Raw genomic sequence first — 17604 nt, forward strand, 5'->3', positions numbered from 1 at the left:
TATTTTATATAAATTTACAAAGTTTGGTTTGCTTATATAACTGAAATATACATTGCCTAATTCAGTTTATTACTTCTTTATTATTCTTACAATAATGCTGATAGTGAAATAATTAAAAATGGATAAGTGAGCTCTATCAGAGTAAAATAATAAGGTGTTTGAGTCCCTAACAGTATCTTTGCATTTTTTGGTACAACCAAACAAAGTAACAGTTGGAAAAATAAGCCCATCTGCAAAGAACAGTTAATTTATGGGCAGAGGGTTGAAATGACAAGGACTTTTCATATTCCAGGTAATGTATTTGATTAAGGTTTAGATATTATAAAATTAACATTCTTTTTGTAGTAAAAAATAAAGGTAATTAAAAATAGATTGCTACTAAACATAAGATAACAATATTTTTCTAAAGCAGTGGTAAAACTACGCTACCTGAAATTTCCAGGTACACTTGCATTTCGGAGGATAGTAGCTTGGGTAATATGGACTTGAAATTTTCCCTTCAAAGCCAGTGATTTCTTTGACCAATACTGTGTTTTCACATTCTGAAAAAAATATCCAGTAACACACAATGATTCACAGTCCTGAGACTATGGGAAATGCACCGCATACATTTCTTTAACTACAAGCACACACTCCTTGATCAACAAACTTATATACTTTTGTGAAATTTAAACTAGTTTTTCCAAAAAGAAATAGTATCCTATAGATATATAGCTAAGCTTCTTATTTAAATTCTATATTTGTTTTCAGATCACATTTTGACTACAGATCTATAGGATGCTATTACTCTCTTTAAAAACATAGTTTAAATATATTTTTAAATCTTCTGAGCTTATTTGTTCAAATGAGTGTTTATTTGTTGTTGAAAGAAATACACCCAATTTACATAACATATTGTTCTGTTTATATAAAGCAATCTAAACATCTGTTCTTACTGTAGGGTCATCTTTCTGCTAAAATACAATTTCCTTGAGAGTAGTGATTTTTATCGATTTTGTTTGCTGCTTTCCCTAACACCTGGAATCATTCCTGGCATATAGAACCTGCCCCAATAAATGTTTGTTCACAAATTCCACCGCAGTATTTCTGAGCTAATCATTTTTTTTAACCTTTGGAGTTAGAGATAATTTTCAACCCAACAACACGTCAAATAGCTAGTTCAATTTGGTTCAATAAATCAATTTTACATTTAGTTTTGTAATAATTTGACAGAAAAAAAATCTATCAAAATAAGCCACTGCCTTAAAATGTAGGTGGACCTGTGAAGCTATGACCATCTAACTTAAGCCAAATCCACTGCCCTCCTCACCCATCTCTCATTCTGATCCTTTTGGCCTTGTCAGTCCTCGTAAAGAAGTTACCAAGACGTGACCTGTAAGAGTTGACCGGTTACAAGGCAACAAATAACACAAAAAAACTAGAGTTTCAGTGAAGGCTCTTTTTGTTTTGTTTTGTTTTACTTCATCAACCCAAGTCAAAAAGAGAAGAATGAAAGGGAGCTAGGTCCCTTTTTGCTCACTCTCCGACCTAGGAAAACCCATTAGATCTCTGGGTTTTGCTTCCTGTGCACTTATTAGGATGGCATTCACACGCACTGCTATGAGCTAGAATTCACGAAAGACAGCCACTGTGGTGTGCTAGGTACCGGGCTATTATCACCCAGCTCCCGACGCACCCTTCCTTCTCTGTTCTGTGAGGACTTGGGGAACCTTTGCCACTTGGCTCCCTGACAGGCCCTGCCAATAGGGGGCGCTACAGGGAACCTCGAAGACTGGAGGAGGAAGAACAGGGCTTCTTGCGTGTTTCCTTTCCTCTTCCTGGGAAAGCCACCGCAGCAAGGATTCTTACTCTCCCTCCCCCCCATTCTCTCTCACCCCGCCTCCGGCCCTCCCCTGCCCGCCCCCCTTCGGCGCAGCTACTCTTTCTTCCTGTAGCAGAGGTGAATCCTGTTAGCAATTTTGCCAACTTCCACTTCATTGCATCTTCCTCAAAGATGCCAGCCCCGGCTGTCTGGCACCCCCTCCTGGAAGGTCTGGGTCCCAAGTCCGTGAACACCCGCCTCTGAACTCGGAGACATGTGCACCAGCCGAGTAGCAACATCCCCTCCTCCCGCCGCCGGAGGTCTGAGTTTTAGTCCACAGATCCCCCCTCCACACTCTAAATTGTCAGCATTGCCGCCACTTTCCTTTGTCCCCCTTACGGGGCGGGGGGAGTAGTTGCTTCCTACATGTATTACACCCAGAACACCTTACAGTGTTCCTTCTGCCTTTTGAGTGACCTAGCTGACACCTTTATGCCGAGTTAACAGTTCTCACATTAAATTCTCTCTGTTTAAATAGTACGATCTCTCTCCTCTGACCGAACCCTGAGCCAAGGTCCCTGACTAATAGGACTGGTATTACCACACAGCCTCAGGAGAGATAAGACTGGAGTATATCACAATAGATATTTTTCAAGGTGACTTTTTTCTATTAAGAAAGACTTACTTTCTTCTGGAATGACCTCGAAAAATGCCCGGATTCCTGATAGCCTTCGTATGTGAGGAGACTTAAATGACACCAACATGAGATTATTTGTGGAGACAAAGGACATTACTGTTCTTGTGGGTTCACAAATTCTGAAACCAGACAACAAAACAAAAGCCTATGAATAATAGGTTCTTGAGCAGTGAGCCTCCCTCCACCACTAATTCCACCCATTTCCCAGGCCATCCACACAGTTCTTGTGAGTCAGACTCTGCCAGCCAGATCTTCATCTGCCCCAGGGCACCACGGAGGGGAGCTGATAAAGGTACAGAAACTTTTGCCCAGTAACTATCGAAGAATTCCGGATGGCTGTCACTGAACCTGCCTTGAGAGCAAGCAAGGCATAGGCAACTATTGAAATGGCTACGGTCCTGAGCTCTGGCGTCAAGAAAACTAGGTTTAAACTCAGTTCCATCACTTAACTGGCTGAAAGAGCCTGGGCAGTCAAGTAACTAATTTTCATGAATGCCAGCTCCCCTACTATGAAACGGTGGTAGTAACAAGAGTATTCCTCATGGCATTGGGGTGAGGATTAAGTGTGATAATAGCAAAGTATGTCTGGAAGGATGAAAAGAAATAAAAATAATGACTGAGGAATGGGAGCCAGGGATCAACTTCCTTTTCACTGCAACCATTACATACTGTTGAAATTTCTAGCATATGCATATTCATCACCAAACTATACAAACATAGGTAAAACAGTTACATACATACATAAGCACTGTTAAAAAATAATTAGTAATTCATGTGCCTTTTTAGCATAGTGCATAACAAAGACTACATTTTTAATAAAGTACAACTATCATTATTAAATCATCAAGAGAGTAAGCACTCACAAAAAGATATCTATCAGTAAGTAAAAAATACTAGGGTATGTGTATATGTGTGTGTGTGTAATTACATATCTATATAGGAATGAAAATATTTATGCAAAAACATAGCAGACATTTGTTCTAGGTAATGCGATTGTGAAATATTGATCTTGTCTTTCTCTGTTCACTGTCACAATGAACACTGTGTTATCTATATAATAAGGGGGAAATTTTTAATCGTTTTACTAATGGTATGCATCGGGCTCCTCCGCTGGGAGCCTGCTTCTTCCTCTCCCACTCCCCCTGCTTGTGTTCCCTCTCTCACTGGCTGTCTCTCTCTCTGTCAAATAAATAAATAAAATCTTAAAAAAAAAAAAGTCAGTGAGATTTCAGAAATACCGTCTGAAGTTCCTGCTATACTGATTTGGACCCTCGTATGCTATAAGTAAAAAAACAAACGTTCTGTGTGATAGGCTCTGGTTAGTACAGGGGATACTAAGTAAGGCATGGGTCAGTCTTTGAACACATGAGCGCACACAAAAATAGTTTTAAAAGTCTAAGGGAAACGAGATACTGCCCAAGAGAGACACTGTAAAAAAGTCTTCACTCGCAAATCCCAGTACCTATACAAGATGGCGCTCCGGATTGGCAAGAGGGAGTCATAAATGGTCAGAGAGTCCGTGACACAGTTGTCAGCTTCAATCTGGACGGACTCTATCGAGAGACGGATCAGATAGCCCACGATGGCCACCAGCTTGAAGTGGCACAGCAGGAGCCCTGAGGTTGCAGAAATCTCCAGAGGGTAGCGGAGAGACAGGCGATCCGCATACAAGTGCTGAGAGCAGCCTTTGTCTGTGGAGACAGCACTTTTGTTTTAGGAATGACTTTTCTAGACATCTTTATAAAGCGTAAAGAGCAAAGAGTTCATGAGGAGGACAGCTGCTGTTTTGCCAGCCCGGAGTCTACTCCGCTCTCTTCTGGTAATAACACCAAGTCTTTACTTTGAGAAGCTATCCCTACCCTGCCTGTATGATTTGGTCGGGGTTAAACTTACCTCTAGGTCCAGAGATGGGCACATGACCCAGACTGGCCAATCAGAGTAAAAGAAGCTGGTTCATAAATGGGCAGGCCAGCCAATCTGAGACACTAAGTTCAGCCCCACGACTTCTGCAAAAATTCTGGAAATTTGTGTGGCCTTTTTTTTCCTACTATTGCTGCTACTGATAAATTATAAGCTTGAATCTACCAGTTGTCATTCATGAGACCACATGAGAAAAATACCCTCGATGAAGCTTCGACAGGGAAAAGCACAGATGCAGAGTCCTGATGATATTTTATTTTACAACCTGGCCCCAAACATGCCTGAAACCAATGCATTCCATAATATGTCCCAGTTATAAGAGCCGATCACGTTTCTTCTGGGCTTAAGCCAGTTCGAGTGTATTTCTGTCACAGGCAACTGAGAGAGCACTAACAAATACCATTATTTGAAAATAAAACTATAGCCAAAAAGGATACTGATTTGGAGACAGCGTAGAAGAAGCCGCATGTCATACTTTACCAGAACCTATGGTTGAAGAGTAATCTGACCGAAGCCCAGCTGCATCGAAAAAACACATGGAAAAGAGACGGTCAGTTCCAACATTTCACTTTGTTAGAATTTTGTTTAGTAAAAATTCCTTTCAGTCCTTTAAAAGCAATTCATCCTATCTGGGATTTGCTTTAAAATAATCCAGGGAGGGTAGGGGGAGTTGTTTATGTATTTCGAGAGAAGTGGGAGGGCCGTGAGTTCATAGTTGTTGCAGTTGAGTAAAAGGATGCATGAGAGTTCATGATCGCACTCTCTTTACTTTTCTTGATGCTTGAAATTGTCCTTAGTGACACATTTTAAACATCTTTAAAGGTAAAAAGCAACAAAACAAATATAATAATAATTAGTCCCAGATCTGAAATAGTATTTGTGGTGCCGACTTTTTCACTAGAGGTATTTCATTCATTCATTTAGCAACACTTATCAGCCACATACTACTACATTACATGCCTGGCAGATGGATAGATAGATGGATAGACAGATGCCGATGATTTATATGTGTGTGTGTGTGTGTGTGTGTGTGTGTGTGTGTATCATTTAAATCAAGAGAGAAAGCATAATTTTGGGGTCACACAATTAAAGTATTTTACTGGCAAATCAAATGATGAGATAGCATATTGGCGGGGCTATTCAGCAGGCCATTGTGGAACATTGGGTAACACTCTATAACATAGGTGCATTGGGTCTGGACAAGGGAAAAGACAAGATAAGCCTCAGTAAAATTCCTTCTTCTTCAGGACTTGGAGCCTTAGTTTGAAGATTCGTGAAGCTGAATTAAATATAGGGCAGGGGACACTTGAACAAATTCAATTTCATATGTATTTTGAACCCACTTCTATTGTCCAATTATTGTATATAACATTTAGCAACTTCCTTTATCAATGTCCTCAGCTAATCTTGTTTTACTGGGATTGCAGAAGAGAATACTTCATTACAATATTGACTAAGTTTAATGGCAGTATCAGGAGTGCTGCAGGAAGGAATGCATGAAGGAGAATTACCCAACAGTCACCATTTAGTACCACAGAGTCCATGTCTACAGCCAGGCCCTGCAAGCTCCCCACAGAGGTTCGGTTTATGATGCTCGTCTGGATGGAGTCCTTCAAAATGGCGGCCACGCAGTCCTCACAGAAGATATGACCCTTGGCATGTGGCATGACAAACACAATCCAAAAGTGGACAAGGAGGCCACCTTTGTTGTTGCTGCTATAGAAAAAAAAAAAAAGAGGGATGTTCAGGTGTGTATCTTAGGAAGTGGACTCTCATAGAAAACCAGTGACCCAACTGAATGATTCAAGGTAAGGCCAGTGAGGACATCCTTCAACTTCCAAAATCCCTTCTTTAAGAAGTCATTGACTCCTATTGTGGGGGTTGGGAAGGGAAAGCATCATAGTATGTGTCTTCCTGTGTTGGGTTCACATCTAGAATCATTCGTGTATTGTTGCATCTCCCTGGAGAATATACTATTTTTACGGATATCAATCATTCACTGCTATTACAAATAACAACAACTCTGATTTTTGATACTTTGCCTTGTCCAGACACAGTGCTCAATTCCGCTTGATCCCACTTAATCTTAGAAGGAAGGTCCTATTATTCTAGCTTTACAGAAAAGGAAGTCAAGGCCAACTACGACTGAAAATCATATGGCTAATAAGTAGCAAATCCAGGAATCTAGTCCAACTTGGTGTTTAGCCAAACCCTGGAGCAAGAGCTCTAAGGGCACAAATACTGTCATGTTTTATGAAAAACAAACCTGGAGTGTTCTATGGTAAATAATGCAGGAAAGAGAAAGTAAACAAATTGCTCTACTCCCAGACTTCTTATTGCCTTTGGTATGTCAAAGTGAATTGTGAGTCTCTGCAGAGACACTGGAGGTGGGGGAACATGGCACACAATTTAAAAAATAAGTTTTAATAAAATGAATCCATTAAAAACTCATAAAATAAATTTTAATAAAAATTATTTGACCATGAGATCCTTTTTTTTTCTCAGAAAATCTCCCGTGACCAATTTTTGGCTGAACATATTTTGAGAAATACTGGACTGTAGTTTGGTTTTACCCCCACCCAATGCTAGTCATGTTTGTGGCCATTTTGCCCAGCAGTAACAATACCGGGGGCCCAGGATCCCGGCTGTGGGGAGAGGGCAGGCTTTGGCAGATGAAGAGAAAAACGTAGCATGACAGCACGGCAGAGATGGGTCACCCGTTGTGCTAAAAAAGTATTAACCCAAAGCCACCTCCAGGAAGTTGCTGGAGAATGGTGCTATCTGAGCCCTTCCACAGCCTTGAGAGGAATTTACAGCAGTAAACACAGAAGTCCCAAAGCAAGGGACATGTATTACCTGACATCTGCAACGACAGACTGCTTGTAAAATTCAGAGAAGGCAGATGTTGTATAAATCAGGTTTACCTGGAAAAAAAAAAAAAAAAGGAGGTGTCTGAGTCTTTCAAGCTTGGCTTCGTCTCACAGTACCTAGCATACGTAGGTGCAAGCCCCGACAGCTAGCAAGCAGAAAGCAGGGCCCTGGCTGAAGCCTCGAGTCTTCGGTTACTTACTCTGTGTTCTCTTTGAAGAATAATCAGTTACCGTCATTCATTCCTCGCTGTCTTGAGACACCCTAATCAAGTTTAACTTCTGTATTCTGCCTACTCCAAAGGTTAATTTTCTCCACAATTAATAAATCAAACTCCTTTAAGTACATTTTCAAAGTACTTGACCCAACCACTTTTCTATCAATGCGCAGCCTGGCAAGTTTATATTCTTATGGACACATTGCCCTACTAGCCACTAGGGGGCAGGCGGCGCCCTCCGCCAGGTCTACCAACCCCCCTCCTCCCACGCAGTCTCAAGAGAAACACCCAGCCCTTGTAAGGAGAGTTTGATCCAAAGGAGAGCTATTTGAATTTACCTTCTTTGCCCTTCCATAGCATTTCTAAAGCCAAACTGAGTCTCTGCCGAATCTCCTCCTCCTGTGTTCCCCTTCCTACCTAAAGGCAAAATCACCCACCTGACTATGCAACACGGAACATGTTACCTAAAACGGCTGAGCCCCCGCTTTTTTTTTCTTTTTCTTTCTCTTTTTCTTTCTCCTCTTTCTCTTTCCCTCCATCTCTCCTTTCTTTTCTTTCTTTCTCTCTCTCCCTCTTCCTTCCTTCCATCCCTTTTTCTTTCTTTCTTTCTTTCTCTCTCTCTCTCCCTCCCTCCCTCCCTCCCTCCCTCTCTCTCTCTCTCTCTCTCTCTCTCTTTCTTTCTTTCTTTCTTTCTTTCTTTCTTTCTTTCTTTCTTTCTTGTCGCTGTGCCCGCCATTGTTCTAGCTTGTCCTCTCTCACACACAGCCTATCCGCAGTCTACACGGCAGGGCGCCTGTCACAGGAGTGACATTACTCCATTACTGTGCACTACAAATTGGCAGAAGTTTCTAGTTGGTGATATGTACCAAGAGCCATGAACAGATATTTTTATATACTTTTAGGGGATCGGCTAAGGAAGTAATCACAGAGATACACAATCTATGTAGCGCTTTTGTGTAGCTATGTAGCACTTTTGCTACTTTTTGTGTAGCAAATATCCAATAAAAAGGATTGGCTGTGCCATTTGCAAGAACGGGACGGAACTAGAGGTTATTAAGCTGAGCGCAATAAGTCAGCCAGAGAAAGACAAACACCATATGATTTCACTCATATGTGGAATTTAAGATACAAAACAGATAAACATAGGGGAAGGAAAAATAAAATAAGATAAAATCAGAGAGGGAAACAAATCATGAGACTCTGAACTATGGGGAAGGAAGTGAGGGCTGCTGGAGGGGAGGTGGGGGGGATGGGATAACTGGGTGATGGGCATCAAGGAGGCATTTGATGTGATGAGCACTGGGTGTTATATGCAACTGATGAATCCCTAAATTCTACCCCTGAAACTAATAATATCCAGTATGTTAACTAAATTGAATTTAAATTAAAAAAAATTTTTTAAAGGATTTAGCTAACTTTGTAGCTGTTAAAACTTACATTTTTAAAAGAATATTTACTTGCATAGAAACATTCAGATTATAAAACTGAATATCTACTAATATTCCAATATTGTGCTGTCCTCTATGCCTATGTGGCCCAGAATAAAAAGGGACTCTATCTCTGGAGATGATATTAAAGAAAATTTTAATGTTCCTTTTTTGTAATTTTCTGAATTTTATAATTTTTATAGCTAAATACATATTAGTTTTATAAAGAGAATTTTTAAAAAAGTAAAGAGATTCCAGTGTGTTGAGGTTGAGATAAATGTGTACAGCTCCCAGAATCAATCACTATGATTGTAACTTTAGTTCTGGAAGGCATTTTAAAGATCACGTGATCCAATTCCTTTATCTTACAGATGAGAAAAACTGGAGCTCAGAGAGCTATTTGCTTTTACTTTCAGCAATAAATAAAATACATGAGTAAACAAATAAATTAAATTGAATTAATTAGCAATTCTGTCAAGCAATTACAGCCAACAGGAGCTAAATCCCATGTTTCCCTCTGACTTCTTCCTTCATCCTCCCTGCTCACCTGTGACACTTGTGACCCCGCCATCCTAACCCCTCATCCCCTGACCCCGACCCCACTCTCCCAGCCTTTCACAAAACCCTCCCCCCCACACACACCCCCATCACCTCACCACTTGCTGCACAGTCCGTGCCACTGACAGAAATTCCCTGGACTCCTTCTGTCGGTATTCAGGAAGAAACTCAATGTTGGTGATGCGAAACATCCCCACAAAGTAAAAAGCATCTTTGCTTTCTGTCTTACCTGTAAGACAGGAGAGAAAGCAGGTAAGGGTCTCCCCTCTGCGTGGCAGTGAAACATTGTCTGCTCTACGTCAGTATCAGGCTCCGCAAATGGTTTTATTGGGCAGCTACGTGTGTTACTGGTTCATAGCCTGGGAAGCTCTAAATGTCGTTAATAACAACACTTCCATCAGCAATAAATCACCATTTCTCTTAGGATAGTCTGTTCTATCGACTCCTGATAAATATTTATGAACAAGATTAAAAGGTAAAAGGTACACCTTTTTGACTTTATACACATCCTAGAGTCACTAAGGGACCAAAAAGAGCATATGCAGTTTTCATGGATCCTGAGTCTGTAGACGGCAAGGAGGTAAGAAATGTCTGCTCGGGGGCGCCTGGGTGGCTCAGTCGTTAAGTGTCTGCCTTCAGCTCAGGGCATGATCCGAGCATTCTGGGATCAAGCCCCACATCAGGCTCCTCCGCTAGGAGCCTGCTTCTTCCTCTCCCACTCCCCCTGCTTGTGTTCCCTCTCTCGCTGGCTGTCTCTGTCAAATAAATAAATAAAATCTTTAAAAAAAAAAAAAAAAGAAATGTCTGCTGGGCGGTCAAGTGAGCATAGTGGCGGAAGAGGGAAGGGCCTCCAGCTGACATTCACTGAGCTGCTGGGGGCTCATCCTTATCTGACTTGGGTGCTGAGGCGCAGGGTGCTGGGCTGGCCTTCAGCTCTGTGCAATACATGGAGAACTCATTCTTCCTGTGGGCCCCAAAGCATGGTTTCAGCCCAGTGTCAGGTCACTCGTGCTCAAATACTCTGCCCAGTGAGGACTATAGGACTGGGTGTCCGGCCTGCCCGGAAACCACTGACAACATGAGCAAGAACACTGCTGTGTCTGAGTTGCCTTAGGGCACCTGAGAATAGCTTGGGGGAGTGGGGGGGTGAGGGATGAGGGGCTCTTCTTTCTTCCTTTCCTTTTTGTTACCAAGGTCTTCCTCCTTGGTGGTAACATTCCCCTGGCTCCCGTGGCCAGGGTACATTTCTCTCCTGTGATGTATGTCCCACTATATCATAACTTCTGTCTGTATTTCTGTCCTTTAAGAGTAACAGTAACTTCTTTTTGTCCCTCAGCCCTTTTTGTAGCTTTGAAGCTCAATAAATATTTGAGGGAAGGAAGAGAGAAAGGAAGGGTGGTAGAGAAAGAAAAGGAGAGAATATTCTCTCCCAGCGCAATGCCCAGCACATGGAAATGCTGCCATAAGGGACGACTGAATTAGGAAGAAGGGGCGCCTATGCGAGTGGTAGGAAGCCACCTCCCTTGTTTGGGCCATCCAAAGTCACAGTAGCCCCTTGCAGTGGAGTGAGGCTGTGGGGGTGTGGGAAAGGGGCACAGGGGCAGAAGGCCTGAGCTGATGTCCTAGATTTATTCTTTCAAGCTATGTGACCTTGGATGGATCACCTTGACTCACTAGCCTCCCGTATAAAACAATGGTTGTTTTCATTCCTGATTTTCACAGGGAAATGCTTCTTAGATTTTTGTTGTTGTTACAGACTCTTTAAAATTTGAGTGAAAGCCATGCCTTCTATCTAGAAGCTCATACAGTCTTCCTCTATCAGTAAGTACTCAAGGGTCCGGATAACAACAATATAAGCGAGATCAATTTAGTCTAGAACTAGATTACATTCACCTAACTCTCCAGCTCAGCCCGACATACAACAAGCTGCATGGTCACAATATCATTGTTTGTTGAACAGTTCCCTTTGCTCATACTGGTCTGTCTTCCTGAAACATCCTTCTCTGATTTTTCACACAGACAGACTCCCTCTACATGTGTGATGTTCCAAAACTTTACACAGAAATGCCAAAGCAAGGCGAATGCATCAGTTGAGGGCCAGCAGAGAACCGATGGGAAATAAGTTGGTTCATTCTGGGTTGGGATTGTGTCTTGTGTTTCTCTTAATTGCCTATTGACTTGACTTCCTTTGCTAGTCTTTAAGCTCTTTCAGGATAGAGAATCTCCCTGCTCTACCACTCTGTTTCCACACTGATCACAGGACCCAGCTCGTCGCGGGCATGCTCAAGTTAGGAAAGAAGTGAATTTTGAACCACCAGTTCATGAAGCCTTCCCTGGACTCTATTCCTGGGCAGGCTAGATGCCTCTCTTCTGTGATTGCAAAGTAATTGCTTCAGCAAAAAAATAAACATAAATAAAAATAAAAATCAACTCACACCCCCTCTCCAGCACTGAACTGTAAGTTTTTTGAAAGTAGAAAATGCATCTGTGAGCTTTTTGAAGGTAGGAGATATATCTTGGTATGTCTGATGTCTTACGTTGTGAAGTGCAAATCGTAAGTAATCAGTTTGTGTGTGTGTATATATATATATATGACCTGAACTGTTCAATACAATATTCATTAATTCTTTGCCTATAAATCCTGCCTCATAACCAATTTTTAATATCCTTGAGAGTACACGTATCTTGTATCAAACATATTACCATGTATGGGGTTGGAAGTTGAGCATAAGTCAACGAATGCTATAGTGACTGAGCAGCATGGGTAAGTACTCTTTACGAAAAACTTAGTCATAACTCCCGTCCAAAAGGATCAGTCAGATAGACAAAAGCATAACCAATCAGCTTGACAAAAACATAAACACAGCGGAGAGAAAGATGCGTGAGTGAAAGAAGCTCGGGGAGCAGGAAATGTGAGGTTGCCTAGAAACCAGCAGTGGGTGGAATGAGGAAATGAAACAACTGAGAATCCCATTCATTTCTTAAAGCTAAAAATACATTACATTTCTGAACTCTTCCAAAGCTCCTGAGCCTCCTCCTCAGCTCTTGTCCTCCCCTCCCCCAGCCCTGTTCCTCTTGCTCTCCCATGGGAAGAAAGCAGCGGTGGTAAAAGAAGAAATGGGAAAGACAATTCTGCTTTCTTCCTCCTGACAATCTTCACAGTTTTGGGAGTGGCTATCAGCCTGGGAACTTGGGGAATTCTCTCAGACACACCCAGGGCCAGATGGGGCGAGCCCTGCCGATGCTGAAGCCACAGGACAAGGCCTAGCCCCAAAGGAACACGGATTTTCACTCACGGATGTAGAGCCACAGAAGTGTCCAGGCTATGACTGCTAGGATGAAGAGAAATACTGTGAAGACAATGATTTTGTTTTGGACATTCCAGAAGGGAGCTTTCTTCTTGGATGGCTTCTTGGGTTTGGCTTTGCCGGCGGGTTTCCGAGGTGCCCGTCTACCTGGCAGCTTCCCTTGGGCGCTGATCACCTGAACTGAGATATTGGATATCTAAGAAGAAAGAAGGAAGGAAGGAAGGAAGGAAGGAAGGAAGGAAGGAAGGAAGGAAGGAAGGAAAGAAGGAAGGAAAGAAGGAAGGAAAGAAAGGAAAATAGAAAGAAAAAGAAAAAGAAAGAAAGAAAGAAAGAAAAGAAAGAAAGAAAGAAAGAAAGAAAGAAAGAAAGAAAGAAAGAAAGAAAGAAAGAAAGAAGAAAGAAAGAGAAGAAAGGGGAAGAAAAGAAGATATATTAGTCTAGAACACATGTGGAATGGAGGCATCCAAGGAGAATCTTAGCACTAAAAGGCCTCATTATATCAGTCAAATCATCGATATAAGTGTAATGAATGACTTGCATTAAATCAGGTAATTAAGATCAGAAAAATCAGACACTATATGAACTTCAGTGAATTATTCGTTATATGAATCCCAGATCCTCTCCTCAACTCTCCACTTCTGCCAAATAGATGCTGTAAAGGACGGGCCTGAATTTCCTGGAGGGTGGACCAGAGGACCCGAAGGTCAGGCAGCAAGAAGTCTCTGAGGGTCATTTCATGTGTACACAGCTCAGCTGTGGGAATAGGCGTGTGTTTCACGTGTTTGTATTATATTGCTTTTGTCCCACCATCAATTTCTTCTGGCTGAGGCAGGACTAAAAATAAGAATATAAGTGAGTTCCCCAAAGCAACAAATTGATTTCTCACTTATGGCTTCCTGATGGGGTGTTAGAGAAAAACAAGTTGAGGATGATGACGCTGTGGTTTGTGCAGGGCTATAAGATAGGAACCAGGGCCTCCCATGTGTGCACTTTAAAGACAGTCAATGAGCTGATCAGGGACTCAGTTTCTCAATGCCAAATGAAAGAATTATTTAAAAATCAAGAATGAGGGGCACCTGGGTGGCTCAGTCATTAAGTGTCAGCCTTCAGCTCAGGTCATGATCCCAGGGTCCTGGGATCGAGCCCCGCATCAGGCTGCCGGCTAAGCGGGAAGCCTGCTTCTCCCTCTCCCACTCCCCCTGCTTGTGTTCGCTCTCTGTCAAATAAATAAATGAAATCTTTAAAAAAAATAAAGAATGAAATAGAGGACCCGCAAAATTATTGGTTTTAGCATACCGATGTGCAAAACCTTATGTGCAAGAGGAAAAAATGCATTATTTAACTGTTTCCCTCCTCTTTTTTTTTCTCCTCTACCCTCTGTCATCCGATGCTGTGAATTCTTTAATAATGTATTGAAGAGTTTAGCTTCTTTGAAGGAGAGATTTATACATGTCAGGGTAACTAAACTCCAGTGATGAAATAACTTTTAACCACACATTCCTTTAAAGGAAACGACCTAGAACACCAGTTTCAAAGACATCATCTCTTTTGAGTTCTCTCAAGAGTTCTCTCATTCTCTCTTACTCTCCCTCCGTGTTCCATTCAAAGTCCATGTCTCCAGTCTTTAATCCTACCAATTAATGGGATAACATGTGCCAAGTACATTCTGAATTATTCATGGCCTGCTCATTCTTTTTTGCCAAACACCCTTGTCAACCCCTGGAGTGAAATGTAGCTTATATCCCTCCTGGTGAAATTGAACTAGACCAGGGCTCGTGGAATGTGATGTCCCAAGGCATGAAGGTGGTATTTCTACAGAGAAAAAGATTCCATTGCAGGATGAGATGACTATGGTGCCAGACTACTTTCAAATAGTCCCCCAAAGAAGTAAAAAAGGGAAACGCGCAGAAAGGCTGGCACTTGTAGGACTGACAGGGCCAAGGCTGGGTCCTTCGGGGCAGGAACACATTATAGGCCGGTTCAGTTAGCACTGATTAAATTTTAAAATGGAATGTGGACGGAGATCAGTACGATTTCCCTGGAGTTTCAGAAAAACAGTTGCAAATCAATTGCCGAGTACAGCACTTTGAAACAGGCTCACATTGGTAAAATCCATTAAGTACCGTAAGAAGATCAAGTACATTATTGCTCTCTTTATTTATATAGAGTCACACAGTCTCATTGTACGAACAAGGTCACCAATACATGGCAGTCAAGTAAGAGAGAAGGCTTCCCATGCTGTACTTACGCTCCCGTCGGCAGGTTTGGATAAAACATCCATCTTTTCTTTGTCCATTGTTAGGTTTTCTTTGTGTGAGCTTTGAAGGGTCTCAAAGCTAGTTTTTATCCTCTTACATTCTCGCTTGAGGAGAATCGGTGGCCGCGTTCAAGCTAGCTTTCAGCGGGAAGGAATCAATTTACCTCCACGGGGTCCAGTTCAGAAACTGAAGCTGCCGCATTGCTATATAGTGAGTGTTAAAGGGAACTCGCACCCCAACTTTGCACCCCAAACCACAGGCTTCTTAACATAACTCCATAAGAGTCAGGCCCTCAGAGCAGAGCCTCAAGGCAAGATTGCTTCACAGGGACACATTCAACAATCGGAAAATATTTCCAAGTTATTAAAATGTTGCCTCCCAGTTATAAAATTAATAAGAGATGAAAAGTTAAATCAAATTAAAAATTTTTTTTTACCTGTATCTTCTCAAGAATTTACTAAGAGATCTAACATATAACCCCCAGTCCTGCTTCTTAGAAATCTCCACACCCCCATTTCTCTTGCTCGGATCCAAGAAGGTTCCAGAAGCCTCACTCTCTGATTCTGCTCTAGACTGTGCAGCTATGAGCTTTGAAAAATCCCCATTCGAGAGGACTTTTTCCTTTTTTCTCCCCACTCTTGCAGCCCTCTGTCAACCTGGGCCTTTTCTGGTGAAAATGCCCTGCACTCATCTCCTCCATTCTTTTTTTTTTTTTTTAAAGATTTTATTTATTTATTTGGCAGAGAGAGACAGTGAGAGAGGGAACACAAGCAGGGGGAGTGGGAGATGGAGAAGCAGGCTTCCCGCCAAGGAGGGAGCCCGATGCGGGGTTCAATGCAGGGCTCGATCCCAGGGTCCTGGGATCATGACCTGAGCCGAAGGCAGACACCTAAGGGCTGAGCCTCCCAGGCGCCCCTCTCTCCCCCATTCTTGCCTACACCAGCCTGACTTAGGTTCAGGGGTGGGACGTGGGGAATCCTGAGGGGCGTCGTCCTTAGCAGACAGCGGAGGAAAAGGCGAGGCTTGCTCACATGTTACCCGGCTCTTCCCTGTGACACAAACAGGCTTTCCTGTGAGCACCAGGCATTAATGGAAAGCCGATCAATGGCCCTTTAGACGAGAAAGCACCGCTCTGGACACAATCTCGGGCGTCACTCAAGGGCCGTTCATAGGAACGCACTAGAGAAACTGCCCGCTGAAAGTGGTCAAACGTTAGTCAGGCACAGACAGAACGACAGCCTGACTATGCCATGTTGTACTAATTCACTTCCTGGCTTTGCAATTTATTAATAACACTGGTGAAATGACTAATAATGCTTTAGGTTTTATAAGATTGGGAAATCTAAAAATAGAGCTTTCTTTAATTGCCCCTCTTTTCTGTATTATTTCCCTTATTTCTATAACTACTCCTTTCACCTGTATAAGTAAGTGCCATGTGGCACTTTGGCAGTGGTCACTGACAAAGACTGTCTCCTTGAGTGTCGACCCTGAGACAGGCTGCTCTGAGCCCTCTTGTTCACTAGGCCCCATCCTTGGGCCCTCTCCGCAGCCTACCCAGGCCAGTTGTAGCAGGAATGCTGCTGTCAGCTTAGTGAGAATCTCCCCCTCCCCCAGCCTTGACATCTGATCACCCTTCATACCTGATCAAGGTCCTCATCGCCCCACCCTTGATGCATAAATCCTTGGCCTGCCTTTAGTGAGAATCTCCCTACCCTTGATGTCTTTTCTTAGTGATTTTCCACCCACTGGCCCCCTTACTCTGCTCACTGACCACAAATCACCACTGGCTTTGCTGTATCTGGAGCTGGGCTGAGTTCTATCCTGCAGTCTCTTTCCCCTATTGCAATGGTACTGAATAAAATCCGTCTTCAGAGCCTTCTGCTGGGGGTCCAGCTCTATTTCTCTTTGACGTCATAATGAATGCGAAGGGGTAGCCAATCACAAAAGGCTACACTATATGCACAGGATTTTAAAACAACCAGAAAGCCGACTAAAGTCTGCTTTATATTATTACCATAAACCAGCAATTCTAAATAATGTCTAAATAATAAAATACTCCTCGCCGAAAAAAGCTTTGGGATAAGTTTGAAACAATTGCTGTCCGTTATTACAATTGAGTTTTAAAAATATGTATATACAAGCTTCAAATGAGCACATTTTTATTCTCCTCTTTTAATAAATAATGAATTGTCGCGTAGAAGTTAATTGAGAGAACTCCCATTCGTACAGTTGGTCTCGAACGCACGAGGACTCTGTCACACATGCTTCTTTCAGGAGTAAGTTTCTGGTGGTCTGGAAGCATTTGAACTCATTTGGCCAGAATCCTGGGTCTCTGACAAACCCTGTGGGGTTACATATTCCTGCATTTAAACAGAAGATTTAGCATAAGCAACAATAGCACCTTGACAAAGATGAAGATATGAAACTTTAATTATTTAATTTTTCTTAATTCATATGATCATTTAGAGTTAATTTATATTGCAAATTTAGAACAGGCATGCAGGGGTGCCTGGGTGGCTCAGTCAGTTGGGCGTCTGCCTTCAGTTCAGG

General features: G+C 42.3%; 1 protein-coding gene across 2 annotated transcripts in view; it reads right to left on the reverse strand.

Annotated features, from left to right (window-relative positions):
• Window positions 1-15092, reverse strand: part of TMPRSS7 (transmembrane serine protease 7) — a 35710-nt gene extending 20618 nt beyond the window's left edge. The window contains exons 1-9 of one of the 2 annotated variants that reach the window (XM_044384730.3): window positions 15045-15092; window positions 12785-12992; window positions 9587-9717; window positions 7275-7342; window positions 5941-6134; window positions 4899-4937; window positions 3961-4189; window positions 2487-2617; window positions 430-542 (exon numbers count right to left, since the gene is read on the reverse strand). In XM_044384730.3, the coding sequence (XP_044240665.3) occupies window positions 430-542; window positions 2487-2617; window positions 3961-4189; window positions 4899-4937; window positions 5941-6134; window positions 7275-7342; window positions 9587-9717; window positions 12785-12992; window positions 15045-15092 (1161 nt within the window). Of the gene's footprint in view, window positions 1-429; window positions 543-2486; window positions 2618-3960; window positions 4190-4898; window positions 4938-5940; window positions 6135-7274; window positions 7343-9586; window positions 9718-12784; window positions 12993-15044 lie in introns of those variants that run through there. The other variant, XM_026493080.4, reaches the window with a different exon arrangement.
• Between the last annotated feature and the right edge of the window lie 2512 nt (window positions 15093-17604).

Source organism: Ursus arctos, unplaced genomic scaffold, assembly GCF_023065955.2.
Source record: "Ursus arctos isolate Adak ecotype North America unplaced genomic scaffold, UrsArc2.0 scaffold_4, whole genome shotgun sequence".
In the NCBI taxonomy this organism is placed as follows: domain Eukaryota; kingdom Metazoa; phylum Chordata; class Mammalia; order Carnivora; family Ursidae; genus Ursus; species Ursus arctos.